The 20,786-nt window shown below is 40.8% G+C and overlaps 1 protein-coding gene across 5 annotated transcripts in view; it reads left to right on the top strand.

Moving 5' to 3' along the window:
* The window catches only part of JMJD1C (jumonji domain containing 1C), a 168,344-nt gene that overhangs the window by 123,049 nt on the left and 24,509 nt on the right, over window positions 1-20,786 (top strand). For 4 of the 5 annotated variants that reach the window (XM_075505300.1, XM_075505299.1, XM_075505302.1 and 1 more), the window contains 7 exons: window positions 5,434-5,539; window positions 10,392-10,516; window positions 11,777-11,920; window positions 12,038-12,230; window positions 12,318-13,993; window positions 16,776-16,948; window positions 17,279-19,488. In XM_075505300.1, coding sequence (XP_075361415.1) covers window positions 5,434-5,539; window positions 10,392-10,516; window positions 11,777-11,920; window positions 12,038-12,230; window positions 12,318-13,993; window positions 16,776-16,948; window positions 17,279-19,488 — 4,627 coding nt within the window. The remainder of the gene's footprint in view (window positions 1-5,433; window positions 5,540-10,391; window positions 10,517-11,776; window positions 11,921-12,037; window positions 12,231-12,317; window positions 13,994-16,775; window positions 16,949-17,278; window positions 19,489-20,786) is intronic. The other variant, XM_075505303.1, reaches the window with a different exon arrangement.

Raw genomic sequence — 20,786 nt, 5'->3', positions numbered from 1 at the left:
GTTTTTTTTTCGCTGCTTACTCTGATGTCAGGCAGGACAATATTAAGATTGAAGGTTTGTTAAAAAGTTATAGTCTGTCAAAGACATTACAGATCAGTGGTATAATCAGATATGTCAGGTGACAAAATCAGTGAAAGATAAAAGAGGAAGAAAAAAGAAAAGGAAGGCTAGTTATCAAGGAATGAAAACGAGAGAATTTTTTTTAATAGGAGAAAATAATCTTCTAAAAGATGGCATTAGAGGACTAGTATAAATTCTCAGCAGTCTAGATTTTAAAAACAATACTTTTTGCTGCCACTGCTCTCTGAAGACTGTTGGGGCAATCAGTAGGCAGGTGTTAATCTTGTTCCTTGTTTTTTTAGACTGCAATTTCCAAATTGAGTTTTTATGCAGCTGAAATTCCATGCAGTTATAAAAATGATTTGGTGCAAAAAGGAAAAAAAAAAAAAAGGTGGTGAGCTCATTTTATAGAAAGTGATTTCAAGATAGTCACTCATGAAACAAGAAGAAAACTGAAGGTTCAAGCTTTTGACACTTTGATCTCTGAATTTTTAGTTTGCATTGTTTGAATTTAAACGTGGTCCCTCTACCATTAAAGTAGTAACAAAATGCTTATTTCCGTGTGCAGCACATACTGTGTAAACTTTGTAAACAGGACTCTCAAGTTGGTTATATACTAGTTTTCATTTAATTCGTGTCCTAAATTATCAGAAAACCTCTAAGCAGCCAGGGGAGGCTACAGTTAATTCAGCCACAGATGGTGAGGACTAATGTGGTGTTGACCTTTGCGAGGACTGCAAAATCTACTTAGTCTTTCTCTGTAAAACACTAGCTGAAATGAGTTCCTACTGATATTAAAGAGATGTCCTTGATGCATTGAAGCCAAATGCAGAGACACCGTGGCCAAGGAAGGCGCTTTCCCAAATAAACGTTTGCAGGTTCTAGTGCACACAGTGTGTGTTGAGGCTTGGTCTTCAGGGCTACGATTTAAGCCTTTCTAGTGCCAAAAGCCACTGTTTTTCCAGGACTGGTTTTCCTGGAATGCATATTGTCAGTTCTCTTCTCCTTCACTGAAAATGGAGAGTTGAGAGCTGACTGGAGTTTCTATACCCTCCTATAAGCAGCATGCAGGCTGTGTGATTGGGGGTAGGGGCAGCTACTTGAATCCTTTTTTTTTTTTCAGTTGTTGTTCTGTGCTCCAGGGCTTCATCTCTCTGTTAATGAACTCGTTTCTGCCTCTCAAGTTTGTGAAGAATGACTTGGAGAAGTATTTTAAAATGCTGCGGAAACATCTTGCTTCAATAGTGCACATCTTGTTGAGAAGGTAGAGGGCTGTGGAAACGTGCAGGCGTTCCCACCATACACGTGCCCGGCTGCCCAAAACGGAAAAGGAGCTTGCGGTCATATGAGCCTTTCAGAAGGCACTTTGTATGTTCTTTGGGCAACGTGCAGGTTTGGCTCATCCAGGGATGCCTCTCAGATCTGGATGGTATTTTGTTTGTGGATGGGACGTGAGTAGGAGAATTCTGTATGTATTTGGATTTTGACTTGTTTTTCTGTGGGTACTGTCTTTGAAATTCCTGTTTGATTCTTGACTTAAAGGAATATAGAAGCATTGTAAGTGATCTGCAGTTGTTCACCTGTGGCTGTGAATAACCTCTCTGAGGTTATTCAGACATGTTTGTCTGAATAACCTCTCTGAAAATGCAGCTCTGAACAAAGATTTATACTTGCTGGTTAGAGCAGCATGGTACCTTAAGCTGATAGTATGGCCTGTAGTTTCCAACTTGTTCCATCATTTTGCAGCAGAATAAAGAACAAGCATACTCAGAAAAATACTGGATCACTTTGTTATTGGGGAAATTTTATTCTTTATTCTTTTCAGGACTTCCTAGCAGTCGAGCATGTCCCCAGCAGGTGAGAATTCTCACCTAGAGAGACATGCAGCTGACTCAAGTATTCTTTGGATAATTAAGCAGAAAGTCTACTGCACCAGAAGTGAATTCTTCTTTTGGTCTGGAAAGAAGGAAGAATAGCAGCAAAGATCTAAAAAACCTGACATACAGATTGGCAAGCTTCTGATAGTCACGTTGCTTCATGTGACTGTCTTCCAGAAGGGCAGGAAGGATTATCTCGACCATATCTTTCTAGCTCATATGCCCTTTGTTTTCTCCCAGTATTGCATATAGTCATTTGTGGAGCAAGGGGCACTGCTGTATGAAGTACATAAAGAGCTTCCTACAGTAGATTTAAAGAAGAAAATTGCAGTCACATTTATTTGATTTGCATTCTGATTTGCGTTTCATAAGGATTTCAAAGCAGCATTAACATCCTCCTGGAGGAGGTATTCCAGGACTTGTGGAAAAACTAGTCTAGGAGAGGGTACCGTACTTGTTTTTGTGAGTGAAACTACTTTCAAATGAGGAAAAGTCTGGAGGAAAATCCTACAGGGCATTTAATTCTTCTGCGGGTTAGTCTGTCAATCTTGCTACTTCAACTCAGGAGGAGAGGAAAGCTGAAGGTCGTAATTGCCAAGGTTCAAATCTGTAGACAAGAGTTGCTCTGTTGAGCAATATAAATACAGGGTAAGGAAAAAGACTGGGCACTGCAGAGTCATCTGCTCGTCTTCAGTGCTAAGACAGGTAAGAGACTGCAAGTTCATCAGCTTTGCTTGTTGCCCTGTCTCCTGTTTTGACAAAGTTTGTGGCATGCACTAAAACAGTGTGCTTAAGGCCATCACCTTACAGTTTAACACATTATGCAATTAATTTCCTGGTATTTAGATGTTCAGATTTAAGATTAATGGTGGAAGAAGGTCAGTCATGGCACACACGTTTTTTCATAGATATATGTAATATGTGCACAAAAGAACAGGATTTTTGAGATTTCAGGAACTTTTTTTTAGTATCTTGATGCTGAGCTTCAGTTGTCAGTTGCAATTTTGCTTTGCTGTACTGATTTCTATTGACCAATGTATAGCATGTTCATGTCTAGAAGCAAAACACTCCCCCCCTGTGATTGATGATATGTTAAGTGTGTGTTTTGTGTGTGTGTATATGTTTAGAAATCCTGGGTTCTCTTTGGTATCCCCTATGTAATCCCAGTCAGACCTGGGTGCAGTTTGTGTAATGGATCTTTGACCTCATTTGTGCCTTTTGTAGCTCATCTTTGAGATGAGCTCATCTTTCTCCAAGAGGGAGGAAAGAAGTACAAAATGGACTTTGCCATCTCCTTTTCTAAGCGTTCACACCAAGCACTCTCAAAGGTACTGATACATCGTGGATCTGGATAGGAGACAGAACAAAAAAACTTCAAATATACTGTCTGTAGGATCACCAGTATCTTCAGTGTCAAGTTCAAAGAAGGCAGAGATACTTAGGAAGGATGTGAAATCTAAAAAAAGAAAAGCAGCGGTGTGTGTTGCCTTCAGAAACAAATCAAAAGTGGTTCAAGATGACATAGAGACTCAAAAACTTTGCATAAAGAACTCATCGAAGTAACATAATGTTGAGTAACAGGTCTGACTTCATGGTACCTAATGAATGTGTATAGCCTTGAAACGAAGATAAAAATTTTCATAGATGAGACTGAAGGAATTATTAAAAATGTACGAGCTCTGCATATTAACTGCATTTTTAAGTCAGCCAGACTTCCACTATTGCAGTGCCTCAGTCCATTGCTTAGGTCTAATGCTTGTGGATCTGAGAGGGGAAATTTTTGCTACAGGAATCTTGCAGCTGCTGTGAAAGAGAGTGCGTGGGAAGGAGGACAGATGAATTGATCACCACACAGCTCCAGTTCCAGGGTCTGTTGGGTTCCCCTGGCAAATCATTCCCTCTTTCCAATGGTGGTGTTGCTTCTGTATGTAGAATCAATGCAAAAATGGATTTGAACAGGAAAGTAGAACAGCTAATACCTTTTTTAGATTGCCTCGGGAGAGAAAGGGTTTTGCTAGTCTGCCATCCTTCAGTAAATTTTAGTGTTGACCCTCTTGTGCCTCTGATAATGCTAGCAAAATGCTTGCTTGGTTGGTGTTTTTAACCTGGTGGTAGAGGTCCTGTTGATCTTCTTCACTTTTACTTTGTCCCGCTTTACATGTATTAAAAAGATAATCTTGACCATTCCTTTTGGATCCGAGGCCATATCCTTTTCAAAAGCATAAGGAGAGAGAGTAATTTTCTCTAATAACTGAAGCATTGATGCATTCTCCATAATGGAGCACAGCAAATCTTCAAGTATCAGGAAGTGAATTTTGAATTTGAAATAGACATCCTGTGATCAGTGGGTTAGCAGGAGTAATCTCATCCAGATGAATAGGGAGAAATTCCTCATGTCACTTGAGGGCCTGGCAGCAATGCACAATTCCCTGGGTGTTGCTTGTATCTTTATATTCTGTGGCTGGAGCTCTTCATAATAAATTGTGAAACATCAAGGAACTTGTTGGAGATCAAGGAAAGAAATTACTTGATCTCAGCTGCAGTACTGATAAAACATTCTACATTTTGTATGTGGAGAATCACTCTGATTATTTTAGCTGTCTGAAGTTCTCTCGGCACAAATGAATATTCCTACAGCTCACGGATTTCCAAGACCACCTTCTGCACAAGGAGTTGCCAGGCTGCGGTGCAGCTTTATTTCTCTGCCACAGCCTCAAAGGCAGAAATAACAAGTTTGCTCTGAAATAAAGAGAAATAGGTATTCTAAAAGTCTAGAGATGAATGATGATTTAAGCCATGCTTTCAAGCATACAAACCAGATTTTGTGCCTGGTTTTTCCTTGTTAGGAGGACAGTGCCACCAAATATATCTTAATTTCCCTGATGATGTCCTACTCAAATAGTGAAAAAGAATCTTTTCCAGGAGAACTGAATACAATAAAAATTAAAGCATGTCTTATTTGAAATTACCTAATTAACAAAGGCCTACATATTTGAAAATCAGTAACAGTGTTTCTCTCAGAATGTTTGTTTCTCTTAAAATACAGCTATCTCTTATGCATTATCTTTGTGGGTTTTATATCTATGTTTATGCTCAATATGTCCATATTAAATTTTACAGATATGGAAAATAGATTTTTTTAAAAAAATTCATTTAATCGTTATTTAAACAATTCTTTCTGCATACCTGTGAACACTGAAGTCTTTAGAGAGCAATTTTACCTTGTAGTAAGACAGTACTTATGAAAGTGTGATCCTATTAATAGCTTACAAGTCTGGCCACATGTGGGATCTGACATACCATGTTCCCATGAAATAACTTCTAGTACTGTGTTGCACTTTTAAGTTTTTTCTAAAAATAACACAGGGATTTGTAGGCAATCAGTAGAATTAGCATCAAACTACTTAATATTGTACTGTAAAATACATCTAGGAAAATAAACAGAAATGTTACAAGTAAACATAACATATGGTTCTTTTTTTAATCTCTACTTTAGGACGACGTAGACAGTCTAAACCCAGTTCTCAGGGATAACCCGCAGTTACATGAGGAGGTAAAAGCCTGGGTAAAGGAACAAAAGGTTCAGGAGATTTTTATGCAAGGTAATTATGTGGGAAATTTGTGTTATTTTTATTCTGTGTTAGCTAGTTTAAGGCCATTAGTTGTGTGGGGCTCATCCCATAGCATTTGTGATGTAAAGGAGAATATATTTCTAACTTGGAAGTTATTTTTTGGAAGTATTTGTTAATTCCAGAAAACAAGACTATGTAAGAAGCTGTGCATGAGTTCTTCAGACTGTTCTTAACTTGTTTGATGTCTTAGTGATTACAGCAAAAGCTGAATATCATTAGTCTGAATGTAGATATTTTGTAAAATTTGTTGTGAAAATAAGTGTGTATGAATGGCAACCACACACCTTTTAGTGTGTTTAAAACTGTTCTGTGCTCTTAGTGTTACTATTACGTGTGATAACTTCTCCGATATCTGTCTGTGCTTGTAGTTCTTCACAGTTCTGTCACAGATTAAGAATACTTTCAGACCTCCACCCCACACCCTCGCCCCTGATTGAAAAGTGCCTTTCAAATCAGTTATGATTTTGTAACTTGATTCTAGTGCTGGAAGGTTGCAGCAAACGCATACGTCATTTTTACACTGTAGATACAAGTTATGTGAAAAGTAGTATGAGTTTGAGCCAAAATAATTTATTCTATCTTGCTGGTAATAGAAATACTATGTGCATTTGCAGTATATTCGTTAACTTTCTGCAGAACTGACAGGCAGCTCTGCAGAGGCATTCCTAGCAATGGGGGGCAGAAACTTAACCTCTGTGAGCCTGGGTTAAAATCCCCAGGCAAGCAGTAGAGCAATTTGAAGACAAAAATGCTTAAGCAGTCATTCTGTAAAGTAAGATTGGGAGGGGAGCAGTAAATAATCTGATATTGTATAGATGGTGCTGAGGTTTGCTTGCTCTCTGGTTTCGTTGATAAAACTAAGATGAGAAGACCAAACGAATATGGTAAGTATAATACTGAAGTTACAGTAAAAAACTTGTGTCTTTCCTTCTGTGGATTTTTTTAATTTGATGTGATTATTCTTATGGGCCACAGAGAAAGGACACTGAAAAAAGAAATGCATGGAATTCTGTAGATAGTAAGTTGGTATGTCAGTGTTAATCATTTTAGGTTTTATCCTAATATCCTCAGATAGAACGTGAGTTAATAGTCTGTTGATGAAATTTGCAGCCAAAACTGGATTGAGAGGTGATGTGAAATCAAATTAGGGCTATATGAAAAGGAAACTAAAATTGAGGTTGTTTATTGTATTTCATTAGAGTAACATTAATAAGACAATTATAAAAGCCTCTGTGTACACTGGTACAGAATCAATACTTGAGCAAAGCCCCAGCAATATTGAAATAGTAATCTAAATGAAACTGCCAGCCCATCAGCCACAAAGCTCATTTACATCCCATCATTCCAGGAACTGTATTTTTGTCTTATATATATATAGTTTCATATAATTTCTCAAACAAATGTTTGGATGCTTAGAAAAATTAGGAGTATTTTAGATGATGAGATGAATCTAATCCCAACATCCTTGCAGGCTAGCTCTCCTCGTCTAAGGAGAAGCTGCAGTTCAAATCCACTTGTTCACCTGATGTGATGCAGTGTGGCCTGAGGAGAGACAGGCTGCCTCGGGCAGTGACGTGCCATCCACCGCGAGGCCTTGGCAGTGCCGCCACCTCAGCCCCGTGGGACAGTGGTCAGCCAGCAGAGACTGTTGTCACGTCTCCTGGGGCATGATCTGCTCCTGGTCACGGAGGCTTTGCGTTTGGCACAAACCTTTCAGTGGCTTACGGACAACCCTCTAGCAGTGCTAGCTGCTGTAATCTAGTCATGTTATCCCTCCTTTCTCCTCCCCTCCCTTCTCTGGTTTTCTTTACCTTCTCCGTTATTACCATTTTCCTGTTGTCTGCAATTTAAGCAACATTTTCAGTTCTACTGTGTCTAGACGCATCTATTAAGGTTGTTACCATATCCTCTTATGTCATCCTCTGTAGCATTTTTAGGATCCAGCCTTTTCCTTGTCTCATGATGCTGAAGCTGTCATCTCATATCTTAGTATTTTCTACTTTGACTATCACCATTAAAACGCAGTTTATCTGAAGAAAGAGGAGGGTTGGAGAAAAATATTAAAATCGGGTCCCAAATGTTTGAAAAGAAACATGCCAATTTGAGGAGGGGGAATTTTAGTCAGGACTGGTCCAATTATTTACAAGAATGAAACTAAAGAAAAAAATAGGCCCTCGTGACCTTTTCTGTGGGCGGCAGTCACAGCAGCATGCTTTGCATTAGAGATTGTAGGTTTGGCAGGAAAGTAGTTTATTCCTTGTTTTAAAAAAACCAAACTCCTCCCAAACTTGGCCAAGTTGAAAGCTTTTGGGACAAATAAAACCAATTCAAGGAACATAGTCAAGGGTCTTTAACAATTAAAATCTTTGAATTTTTTCTTCCTATTAGATTTATTATCACTACAATCTCTGAGGCTGTGTGTATAATAATCCTCTTGAAACACTGAGTGTGCTTCAGCCCTGAAGATATTTCCTGATAGTACTGCACAGGCAGTTTCAACAATGTGTAGCTGAGAGTGATTCAGCCAGGGACTGGAGACAAAGCCAGGCTTTTCCTGTAATGGCTGCTTGTGGCTGGGCTGGGCTGGGCTGGAGCTGAGCTGTCCTGTGTCGTATGACCGCAGTTTAATCTTTCTCCTTCTTCCTGACACCCCAGCAGCATGTAAGAAAAAAACCCCACTGTTTTTAAAGGTAGATAAAGTCTCTTTAAAAATAGATAGGATAACAGCTCGGATGAAGGGCAGACACAGATTAGAACAAGGAGTAAGAGGAAAGAAGTTGGCACTGGGTCAGTGCAGAAGAGTGTAAGAGAAGCTGGAAGCTGATGGAGAAGGGAGGATGGAGCTTGTAAGCTGAGAAGACTGGGAAAGGACTTGGAAGCCAGTGGCCTGGAATCGTAAATGCTAAAATGAGACAAGAAGCTGGGGAGAGGGGAGAGGCTGGTTCTGGTTATGCAAGAGACTGAAAATCATTGTGCAGTTAACAGTAGGATGCAAGAGAGGAGGAGCTGGGATAGGAAACTAGGAATGGGAAATTTGTATGAAGAGACACAGGCAAAATTTTACTGAGACTGGCTGAACAAGGCAGAGCTTTGGGACAGCCATGAAAAGTTTGAGACATGTTGGGTTGGGTCAGACAGCCAGAAGTGTGGGAGCTGAGCTGGAGGCGTTTTGCAGGGGCCTATGGAGTAAGAGTTGGAGAGAAGCCATCAGGAAATGTATCCCCACAGGAACCCCATCTGGTCCAAGACCAGGAATGTGAGACACAAGCTTGTAGATTCATCTTTTTCTGCCCATACGTATCGGTGATTGGCAGTGCACATGCTGGCGCACTTCTGACCCTTGTCTGTGCAGCTGGAAACATGCTCCGGGAATGAGTTGACATGGGTAGCTCAGAGGGTTCACTGGGTCTCGAGGTTTCAGTTGTGCGGTGAATGATGTGGACGTGGGTGAAAGAAGGGTGCCATTGCATGGTGTTTCCATTTCCCAGCTGTTTTAAAACCTAGATAATCACATGCAAAAGGTATTTCAAAAGGCCTTGCTAAGGTTCCAAAATTGAACCCTAAGACCACTTGGAAATGTCTAAATTATTACTGCTTTTGCACTTCTCTTGATCTCTCAAATGTTGACGTTAAAAACAGTCCTTATGATCGTGCTCTTTCTCATGCAGAGAGTATAATGGACCCAGTCGTATGAATATGGATATTTTACTAGAGAAAGCAGTCACCTGCGAGGTCCCTGGCCTGCTTGCTGCAGATGTTTAAGCTTACTTAATGTACTGGGCAGGGATTGGAAAAAAACGATCTTTAGGAAAGACGGGAGTTCTGGCCTTGCCTGTGCGGTTGAGCAACTAGGCACTCTTAAATCATTTAAGTTAGGCTTTTTGTAGGTTGTCGCTGACTGGTTTTGCTTCTGTTCTGTACACCTGACCTGGGGTTTGGTTGTGGAAGTAGCGAAACCCACACAGTTGGAACTGAACTCAGTGGCAGTGTTGCTTGGTCATACAAAATAACACTAAGTGCGATGAAACGTAGGGTCCCGGTGATCAAATGAGACATTGAAAGTGAATAAAATTTTTGAACCTCAATTTCTGGGTCTTGAAACCAACTATAAAATAAGTACTGTATTATACTATCTCCCCACCACTGTGGGCTTTTGGAGGTGAACTAAACTGATTTTTGCAAAGGGACAGTGTGCAGGGTTTCTTTGCAGTTGATGTATCTGAAAACAGGAGCTAGTGTCTTCATAGCATGTGTGTTTTTGAGTGTTCTGTGTGGCCGTAGCAGGGATGGGATCACTCAGCTGCCTTTCTGACTGCTGTAATGGAGAGAAACTCTGTGGTCACTTATGGGAAAGACTTGGCAGATGCAGAACCTAACCACCAAGATGTAAATCTTTTCGTCAGCAAAGCATCTGGGCATGTGACTAGCCTGTTAAATAGCTTCTGTGTAACCTGCTGCTGCCACTTTCTAGCCTTTCAGATTACTTTTCTATGGTTGCTGTTTGTAGGCAGGAATTTTCCCATCGTTTGTCGTCATGGTTGCAGAAAGATTTAGTTACATAAGAAAATTGTATGTTGAAAACGTTAGCATAATTGACCTTAAAGCATGCTTAAATGTACCATTTGCATTTCAAAATGTCTTCCTGAATACAAGTAAAATCCACAGGCAGTGCTGTGCCAGAATTGCCTGTAGTTTGCTGTCCGTGCCATGCATGCTATGTGTTTGCTATGAAGCTTAAAAAAAACCAGGAAAACCCATTTATATACTTTTTTTTTTTTTGCTGAATTCCTCAATGGCTTTTTTATTTCTTCCCCTTCTAAAGGTCCGTACTCCTTAAATGGTTATAGGGTGAGAGTGTACAGACAGGATTCTGCCACCCAGTGGTTTACTGGTATCATTACTCATCATGATCTCTTCACCCGCACTATGGTTGTTATGAATGACCAGGTGAGTTTGATATGTGATATCCGGAAAACAAGCTTCAAGTAAACTACACGTTGGGAGTTTTTAAATTTTTCTGTGGTACTCTGAAATACACTGAGTTGTTCAGTTCCAGCAGGGTGAGTCTGTCACTGCTGAAACCACGGCATGACTTTGCATTGGACTAGCAGTTAAAACCATCCTGAAGCTGAACATTTGTGCAGTGATAGGATTAATACCAGTCCGACAGTTTTGCTTTGCTTCTGCTGTTGCTATTTGACTAGTCAAGTCTTTGAAGTGAAGCAATCTAGTTTTAAGAACTGGTCTTCCCTGTCAGCGCTGAGAATTTCTTTTCTCAATGCTGAAATCTTTTAGCACTGCAGTAGTGATTGCTTCTTCCAGGCAATTGAAGTATCCATTTTTCACAATTTATTGAATTAAGCGTTTACTGCAGCCCTAATTTACATTTACTGTGGTGGGTTTTAGTTGTATTTCTGAAGTTGATGTTACAAAAAGAATTAATGCTGGTATTTTTAGTGGCAGTAATGAATTCTATTTCAGGAGACCAGGGTAATGACTCAAAGTTAACATAGTGAATGACCCGTCTGCCTTGAAATGACTGATAAAATCATGTGTGACAATAAAGATTTAAGATTTAAGTCTAATGCTCAAATACGTTCTTTCCCTTAATTTGCTCTAATTAATTTTCCCCGAATATTTTTTTTCACTTTGTGACACATTGATTAAAGATCTGGTTAGCATTTCCTTCTTCCTGAAATATCATCACTTACTAGTAACACTCTGCCAATCTTAGAGTTGTTCCCTCCAGTCATTGTGGTTCCTTTCTTTCAGCAGTTTTGCTTCTGTTGGGAGCAGTATTGTAATGTGCTTCTGCAGTACATTTTATAGTATATGAAATAAATTTTTCAAAACATTTGTATATTGTAATTGCTACTTCAGGGTTACTCTGTGAAGACCTCAGTGTTTTTTAATTTCAAATTTGCAGGTCAATGAAGGGGAAGGAAGTGGTGGTGGGGTACTTTTTCTTTTTAAAAAAACGAAGTTATTTTTACGGTGATATGTAAAGACATATTTGCTTTGGTTTTACTCTATTGCCAGCCTTTGTTGAGAGTCATATGTCAGTTCTGCTTGTTAGGATTAAGTAGGCTTTTCTCTGACTAGTCTTTAGCACACAAAATAGACTGGTGAACATTGATACAGAAAATACAGATTGGACAGTGTTTGAACATCTGCTGATTATTATTTTTTATTTTTTTAATAAACCAGGTGTTAGAACCTCAGAATGTCGATCCTTCTATGGTTCAGATGACCTTTCTAGATGATGTTGTTCACTCTTTGTTGAAAGGTGAAAATATTGGCATCACTTCACGCCGACGGTCTCGTTCCAACCAGAACAGCAACACAGTCCACGTAGATACATTTATCTTTTTACCTAAGTATTTTCGTATATTGCGAATATTAAAAATACATGTTTAAAGTCTCTATTAAAATTGCATTTAAGTCCATTAATCACAAAATTATTTTCAGGGTCATTATACACGTGCGCAAGCAAATAGCCCCAGACCAGCAATGAATTCCCAAACTGCAGCACCAAAACAGAATTCTCACCAGCACCAGCAACAGAGGAATACTCGGCCAAATAAGAGGAAAGGCTCTGATAGCAGTATGCCTGATGAAGAGAAGATGAAAGAAGAAAGATACGATTATATAGGTCGAGGAGGTAAAAGCAGTTATTGGAAAGGGAGGGAGAGCTTTTTAAAACCATATTAGACTGAAAATGTTACAGACATGTTTTTATCTTTTACAGAAAACCCCAAAAACAAAAATAAACACTTCCTTAGTAAAAGAAGAAAACCTGAAGAGGATGAAAAAAAATTAAATATGAAGAGACTGCGGACAGACAATATCTCAGATTACTCTGAGAGCAGTGACTCAGAAATTTCAAATAAAAGATTAACAGATTCATCCTCAGAGCAAAATTCTGAAAATGAGTTAAAAAGCAAGAACACTTCAAAGATAAACGGAGAAGAAGGAAAATCCCAAACTATTGAGGGAGTAGAACAGACACTAACAGATAGACGGTCTCCATGGGATGAAATACAGGAGGCTAAAAAACAGGAGGAGACAGAAAGACTGAAGTCATCCTTCTTAGATCAGCAGGAAAAATCTTCACTCCATGCAGCAGAGCAGCCAACACCTTATGAGCAGAATGCCAAGGATCCACATGTGCAAGAGTGCAATGCAGAAAAACATCATACTGCGGAATTAAAAAATGAGCAATTTGTACCCAGACCACCTAGTCCGAAATGTGTTGTTGATATTACTAAGGAAAACAACTCTGAAAAGGAGAGTCAGGATAATGCTGCAAGTACCTTTGGTTTGCAAACGGTTCAGAAAATGGAATCTCACAGCAGTGATTTAAAACAGCAGTTTGCAAATGCAAATTTCCTTGAAGCAAGAAAACAGGAAGCTGATCAAAGTTGGGTTAGCAGTGTTGTTAACAAAGCAGATTTGATACAACCTGGGGTTGTAAAAACGTTACCAGTAAATGAACACTTAAATCCTGAAAAAGAAAAAGTGCAGTATGGCTCATTTATGTCTTCGTTAAATGTAGCTTCTCTAGCAGAAGAGAGTAAACTGCATAAACAAAGTCCAGTCCCTGATTCTGTGAAGTCAAAACCTAGTGCTTCAGTTGATCATCCTAAAACAAAGTCACCTGATGTTAAGCCTAAATTGACCCAATCTTCTGATACTGTGAAGTCTAAGGTTAGTTCCCAAAACAGCCATGCTACTGGATTAACAAGGTCAGCCAATAAAACTGATCATGATTTGCCTAGGTCTAGTTTTCATCCGGTTCCAGCTAGAGTTAGTGCTCTAGAAGCTACTAAAAGCCCTCTTATCATTGACAAGAATGAACATTTCACGGTGTACAGGGACCCCACTCTGATTGGACAAGAAACAGGAACTAATCACATTTCACCTTACTTGCATCAGCATAATTATCCTCTGCATTCCTCATCCCACCGAACCTGTTTAAATCCAAACGCTCATCATCCTGCATTAACTGGTTCATCCCATCTGCTAGCTGGGTCTTCAGCTCAGGCTCCCTTGTCCGCTATTAACACTCACCCCCTTAGTACTGCATCTCACCATTCTGTTCATCACCCTCATCTACTTCCTGCAGTGTTACCCGGAGTGCCTGCTGCCTCCTTGCTGGGTGGCCATCCGCGACTAGAGACTGCTCATGCTAGCAGCTTAAGCCATTTGGCATTAGCACACCAGCAGCAGCAACAGATGTTACAACACCAGTCTCCACATCTTCTTGGACAAGCTCATCCTTCTGCTTCCTATAATCAGCTAGGGCTTTATCCAATTATTTGGCAGTATCCAAATGGAACACATGCTTACTCAGGACTCGGTCTGCCCTCCTCCAAATGGGTCCACCCAGAAACTCCTGTTAACGCGGAGGCTTCCTTGAGAAGGGTAAGTTGTGCGCATTTCTTAATGATGTATTTAGCCGGGGCTGGTGTCTCCCAGTAGTGGTTTTCTAGGTGTAGACTCGGTAGTTTGTATTGTACTGAGTGCATTGACGGTGGGTTGAGTAGGCACAGAACTATCAAGCAGCTGGTTTGGGACCTTGAGTCCACTGGCTGAATACTTTCTACCTCAAACTATGAAAACCATTAGGTAAGTTAAATACTAGCAGAGGTAGGACAATCATCTTCATAGTGAAATTTCATGTATGCTTGCTAAATAATGGAGAAAGGCTGAGACAGGAGGAGTCCTAAATCCAATGTGAAGTTCTGAAGAGAAATACTCTAGCATTTATAAATCTTTCTTGCACTGTACACCCATTTCTCTTGTCTTTACACCTATCTGTGTACCCTCTCTTGGCATATCTTTTTCTCCCCTTCTGTTCCTGTTGACACACATCCCTGCCTTCCCATCTGCTTTATACTCCTCTGTATTCAAGTCAGGGTGATTCCTCTGTCTGTATGCTGCGTATAAGCACTGAAGTCTCAGAAGAAATGGTTTGTGTTTTTCAGCCTAGCGCCCAGTGCGGTGGCGGTGTTTGGCAGGCAGACGTAGCAATTACAGGAAAAGTTTTCTCAGCTCCTGCAGGCTTGGGATACAGTATGCTCGTTGCAGGCACCTTAGAGGAATAGTGTAAGATGAAGCATGTGTAGCGCAGACAGAAACTTTGGAGAGCTTTACTGCCAGCTTCAATCAAAGCTCCACCGAGCATGTGCATACTGATTTTTAGAGGCTTTCAACTTGGCCTAATTTGGGCAGATTTTCACGGGGACCACAAAAGGCATGTCGCTGACAGTGGTCCTTCTGCCAAATTGTAAGCCTTTGCGTCAAAGCTTGGAGTTTCTGAATGGTTATAGAGATCTTTTTTCTTTTTCATCATGGGGAAAGCTATTCTTCCTCAGCCTCATTCTTGAGAAAAGCCAAACCATTGTGGCTAAGTCTTTCCCAAACAGTCAGTTTGAGTTGGCCTTGTAATATGAAGTCAGTTTGATCTAAAATGTGATAAAGTCAAATGCAGCAAAGAAAAGCCTAAGAGAAAACTATAGGTGGATTTATCTTTTCATGTTGCTGCCTGCTCCACCCCATGCTGAAGTCCATTTTGAAGAACTTACGATAGACTGTTTTCACTTTGGCTGCCTGAAGTATGCAGGCCTGCATACCAAGGCACGTAGCTTTTTAATTATGTTGATATGTGGCAATTGTCTTGTGGTGACTTGTCTTCTGGCTCTCGCACTGGAGGCCTTTTTTAAATACATCTTAGAAACCCAGAATGGGTGTTTCCAAAGTCGGTTTGCATGGATGCCACAATCGCAGAAAGGGTTCTGTGTTTCAGCTGTAACAGCAGCAGCAGCCACCCTCGGCTCAGGGCTGAGCCATGTCTGTGCGCTGAAGGAAGCGTGCCCCCAAGCCCACCTTTTCCTACTGTCCACAGGTGGTTGTGGCAGCGGCAGCTCCTGTCTTTGGGCTGGGCCTTGGATGGTTGCAGGTGGAGTCACGAAGCTGTTTGGGCAATGCTTGGTGCTCAAGCAGATGTTCCCCAGCTCCTCTAGGGAGAAGGTGACAGGCCTTTTTTGCATAATACTTTAATACAGCTTACAGGCTGTTCATGGGAATTCAACACAGCGTGGGAACTCCTGGCCTAGGGAAACGTGTGCACTAAAACTGTTAGCGCAAACCCAAGCAGTTACTTTAAATATTCAAAAAAGTATAGAAATTGGGACTTCAAAGTTGTAGCACCTGAAAATCTATTCTCTGCTGCATGCATGTGTCATGAGAGCTCTTGGCTCCCCTTCTGCTGCAGCAGTTCTCAGCTGGGAGTCGCAAAGACTGGGGAGAAGGAGTGGGATGGACTGGTGAGGAGCAGAGGAGGGGAAGTTGTTCTGGGCAGTGCCAGGAGTTAGGGGTGGAGCAGCACCAAGCAGGCTCTCAGTGCATGAGAGCTCTGCTCACTCTTATTCCAGTCCCTTCTTGGCTGGTCCCTAGCACTTGAGCACCACTTCAAGAGGATGCCCTGCCTTTCCACTCCTCTGCATGTTTCTCATAAGCAGATCTCAGAGGAGAGGGGGGGAAGGCGAGAGAGAGAGAGCTGTTCTTGCTCTTTTCTGCAGAGTTGTTAACACAAGTTTCAGAGAAGATACAAAAATAGAAACTTACCCATGTAGTCCATTAAAAAACAGTTTCATAAATTAAGAGTTATCATGGTGTGTGCAAACGAGGAGGTTGGTATTGCCCGCCTTTTGAGTATTTAGGTACACAGCACAAAATTGTGTGTACTGTGCGTTTGCCATGTTGCAAAGTATGGCAGGTGTGTACATTTATGGTTTTAGTAGTGTGCTGGTGATGAAATTATGCCAAATAAAAATGCCAGACAAAATAAAGCAGATTAATTAGGGTTATCACACTCAGTCATATCATTGGTTTGCTAATTTGATGAGCTTTGAATGCCATTCTAGAATTAACTATTCATGCTGAATGCTTGAAAATTAAACGGTTCTAAGAATGCTTCTGAAATGTGTAAACTATTTCGTATGCCACAAGTCTAGGTGAAGTACAGTCAGGTGTTCCAGTTGATCAAAAAGTGACTTAAAATGTTAAATTTTATTTACTATGTATGATTTGATCCTGAAATACATTACTTCACTCTGATCATTGGTAGGACTTGATACAGTAACTCTTGTGGTCTCATGATTGAAATCTGATTTTATTTTTTTGTTTTGGTTGGTGTTAACAGAATACTCCCAGCCCATGGTTACACCAACCCACCCCGGTGACCTCAGCTGACAGCCTTGGTTTACTGAGTCACATTCCTGTGCGACCATCCAGTGCAGATCCCCTTCGGCCTCTCAAACTGACAACGCATTCCAGCCCACCGTTGTCCAAAAGTATCGTAGAGCATCACAAAGAGTAAGTTTGCTGTTTAACTCTGTGTGAGAGGGGACATTTCAGCAGCTGATGTTGTCTTCTAGCTTCCTTTTAGTTTATTTGTAAATGTGGGTGCCTGTGATAGAGAAAAGCTTGTCAGTGTGCTGCAAAACAGACTCTGCCCTGTTGACTTGGAATGGTATTTGAGTTCCTGAGTCGTCTGAAGACTTTTGAAAATTGTACATAATATGAGGAAAAGTTTATTTTGTGTTAATAGGTAACTTTGTTCGGAGCACGGGAAGAAAGGTCTTCCGTTTAGCATGGTGCGCTACATTCAGACTAACCTGTGTCTGCTTAACCTTTTTCAAACAGAGAACTGGAGAGGAAAGCGTTTATTGAACCTTTACGTTCTGTTACAACTGCACCGGTAAAGACGGAGCTAGAGCAAAGCAGAATGCAGACAGCAAAGGAGAGCCATATGCACAGACATTTTGCAGATCCAATGTTGAACCAGCTGCCAAGGCCACCACAGGAGACTGGGGAGCGACTGAGCAAATACAAAGAAGAACACAGACGGATACTCCAAGAAAGTATTGAAGTTGCTCCTTTTACAGCTAAAATAAAAGCACTGGAGGGAGAGAGAGAGAACTATTCCAGGGTAACGTCCTTATCTTCAAGTCCCAAAAGCCATTCAATAAAATATGACAAAGATGCCGAACGCTCTGTGTCAGAACTGTATAAAATGAAGCATTCGGTTCCACAGAGTTTGCCGCAGAGTAACTATTTCACCACCTTGTCTAACAGTGTAGTAAATGAACCACCAAGATCGTACCCATCAAAGGAAGCTTCAAGTGCATATGTTGATAAGCAAACTAATTGTCCTTCAACAGCAGCTAGTCCCCAGTCTCTCCCCTCTTACATTTCTTCTCTTTCAAAACCTCCACCTTTAATTAAGCACCAACCAGAGAGTGAAGGCTCTGGCAGCAAGATGCCCGAGCAGCTTTCGCAGTCAGTGCAGTCTCACTCTGTAAATTCTTTTAGAAGTGACAGCAGGAGCCCTACTCAGTTGTCAGTCTCGTCTTCAAATACACTCCGGAGTATGCCTGCCTTGCATAGAGCCCCTGTGTTTCACCCCCCTGTGCACCAGAACCTGGAGAAGAAGGAAAACAGCTATAGCAGCCTTTCACCTCCGACTCTAACCCCAGTTCAACCCGTTAATGCTGGTGGTGGCAAAATACAGGAGTTGCAGAAACCACCAACTTTAGTACCAGAGCCTAAGGAAGCTCAGACTGTTTACAAGGGCACTTCTGAACAGAATTTATCAGAAATATGGAAGTCTAATAATGCCCCAAATAACGAAAAAGTGGATTGGCATGCTGAAAGAATGAGTGGAAAGTCACAGTCCGCTACAGCATCTGTTATTGTGCGTCCTCCTTCTAGCACGAAATATGATAGTGTACCAGTAATGCAGCCTGCTTCCAAAGATCGAGTTAGTGAGAGATCTTCAGCTGTGACAAATCAAGCAGATTGCCTGAAAACAGCGGAAGCCAGGGAGACTGGAAGAATCATTCTGCCAAATATGAACTCAGACAGTGCTCGCACACAGTATGAAAAGAAATTTCCAGCTGTCTCGCAAGGCAGCATTCCTCGTGCTGTCACCCCTACCACAACTATGATCTGCAGTACCAAAACGGATGTCACCGCATCAGCAGCAACAACTACCAGCGTGTCAAGCTGGGGTAGTTCAGAAGTGACTTACTCCTTATCAAACACGGTCTTGGCCTGCGTGCCGCTGGAGTGTACTGCCTCGAGAGCCGCAAGTCAGGCGGTGGCGCAGACCCAGGAATGCAAGGTCAGCACTCCAGCTCCGGTTACACCCGCCGCTGGCAAGACAGGCAGCACTGCTCAGCCCAGCTCGGGATTCTCCACCTCCACCGACTTTGTCCATTTGAAAAAGCACAAAGCAGCCTTGGCTGCAGCTCAGTTTAAAAGTAGTAACACCAGTGAGACCGAGTCCAACTCTGTGAAAAATCAGACATTTTCAACCTCTCTCTCCCTAGACAGTGCTATCGTCTGTAATACAATAAACAAAGCGAACTCTGTAGGCAGTGGGCAAACTTCCCAGACAAGTCAGCCAAACTACCACACTAAACTGAAAAAGGCTTGGCTAACAAGACATTCAGAGGAAGATAAAAACACTAATAAAAAAGAGAATTCAGGGAACAGTGTTTCAGAAATTATTAAGCCATGTACCGTCAATTTAATAGCTTCTACATCAAATGATTTGCAAAATAACATAGATAGTAAAATCTTGGCAGATAAGTTTGCGAAGGAAGATAAGCACCCTAGGAGAAAAGCAAAACGAACTTACGAGTCTGGCTCTGAAAGCGGAGACTCTGATGAAAGTGAGAGCAAGTCAGAGCAAAGGACTAAACGGCAGCCCAAGCCAACTTACAAAAAGAAACAAAATGATTTGCAGAAAAAAAAGGGTGATACAGAGGAAGAAGTAAAACCGAATGGTGTTCTTAGCAGGAGTGCCAAAGAAAAAAGCAAGCTGAAGTTACAGAGCGGCAGTAACAGCAGTGAGTATATTAATCTGATTCGGAAGAGACAGACTCATGTGAAGTCTAACAGTCTTAATCCTGGAGGGTTTGTCATGCACGATAGCTGGGAAAAGAGTTAAAAAGCATGCTTGGGTAAATGAGTAGGTCCAGATTTATCTGTCTTGAGGCCATTTTAAATATCCTGGTTTAAGAAATTCAGCGTTTTGTATATGTGTGTTAACAAACTGGTTCTTGGCCTAAAAATGAGCAGTAAACAAACTGGTTTATGCTTCCATCAGAATTCCACAGACTGGTGCATATTGTTGTGCCACTTATATGGAAAGAGAGCTAGAGAGAGAGAGAGAGAGAGAGATAAAAATATATATAAAAAGATCTGATGCATTTATTTTTAGAACGCTACTAGAAGGAGAGATTCTCTATTGTTGAAGTTTAATTCATCCTTTGATCAGGAAGCCAGAGGCAGTTCCTTGAGAGCCTGATGCCACTCTGTTATGATTTGGTTAATTTAATGAAAGATTTGAGGGAGAGTTATTTCACACTCCTGACTAGCATGTGTATTACATGGTGTTAACATCCCTCTTGTTTAAGGAATAAAGAAATTTAGGGAAATAAAAATTTCAATTTAAATGCAATGCTGTAGCATGTAGCAGATTGTAACTAGATTTATCTGAAAAGAGAAACTGGTCTGCCAACATGAGAGGGACTTAAATAAAGTCCCTTAATAAAGAACTTCCCTTATTTTTTTTATCCCAATTTATTCTTCTCCAAGGACTATTATTTTGTCTTTGTTCTGGTTGAGTATGAGAAAGTCTACCATTAAATTACTTTTTGCAAGAATTTTTAAGTACAGGTAGTAAGAAGATGAGTACTGCTCCCTGTAATTACATTCTCTTGCTTTTCATTGCCTAGTGTATAAAGTTACTCTTCTGGTATCTGAGAGTACTTGATGCCTAAGTTGTATTGGGTGCTGGAAGTGTTGCAGTCTGTCTGAGGTATTCTGGCTTGGGTCCAGTGATAGTAGTATTACTTCCCCCTGCCACCTCCCCCCAAAGGGAAGATTAAGGAGAACATGCCTATAAAGTCTTTATTGGTTTCACTTCTTAGTGAACTGTAAATATATATGTGTAACATGTTAGGTCTCTATGACCTTTATATTGTTGCAAAAGATTTTTTGTAGATTTGTTGTAGAAGGATTGCTTACGTAAGTTAGGGGAAGGCAGTCACTTCTTGTTTTGGCTGGTGGTACCTGAGTTTGAAAGTGATACGTGATAACACATTATGGAACTGTTTCATGGAACTTAGGTTGGGAAATGGGT

This window comes from Mycteria americana, chromosome 6 (assembly GCF_035582795.1).
Source record: "Mycteria americana isolate JAX WOST 10 ecotype Jacksonville Zoo and Gardens chromosome 6, USCA_MyAme_1.0, whole genome shotgun sequence".
Taxonomy (NCBI): Eukaryota; Metazoa; Chordata; class Aves; order Ciconiiformes; family Ciconiidae; genus Mycteria; species Mycteria americana.
This window is presented reverse-complemented; position numbering and strand designations above follow the sequence as displayed.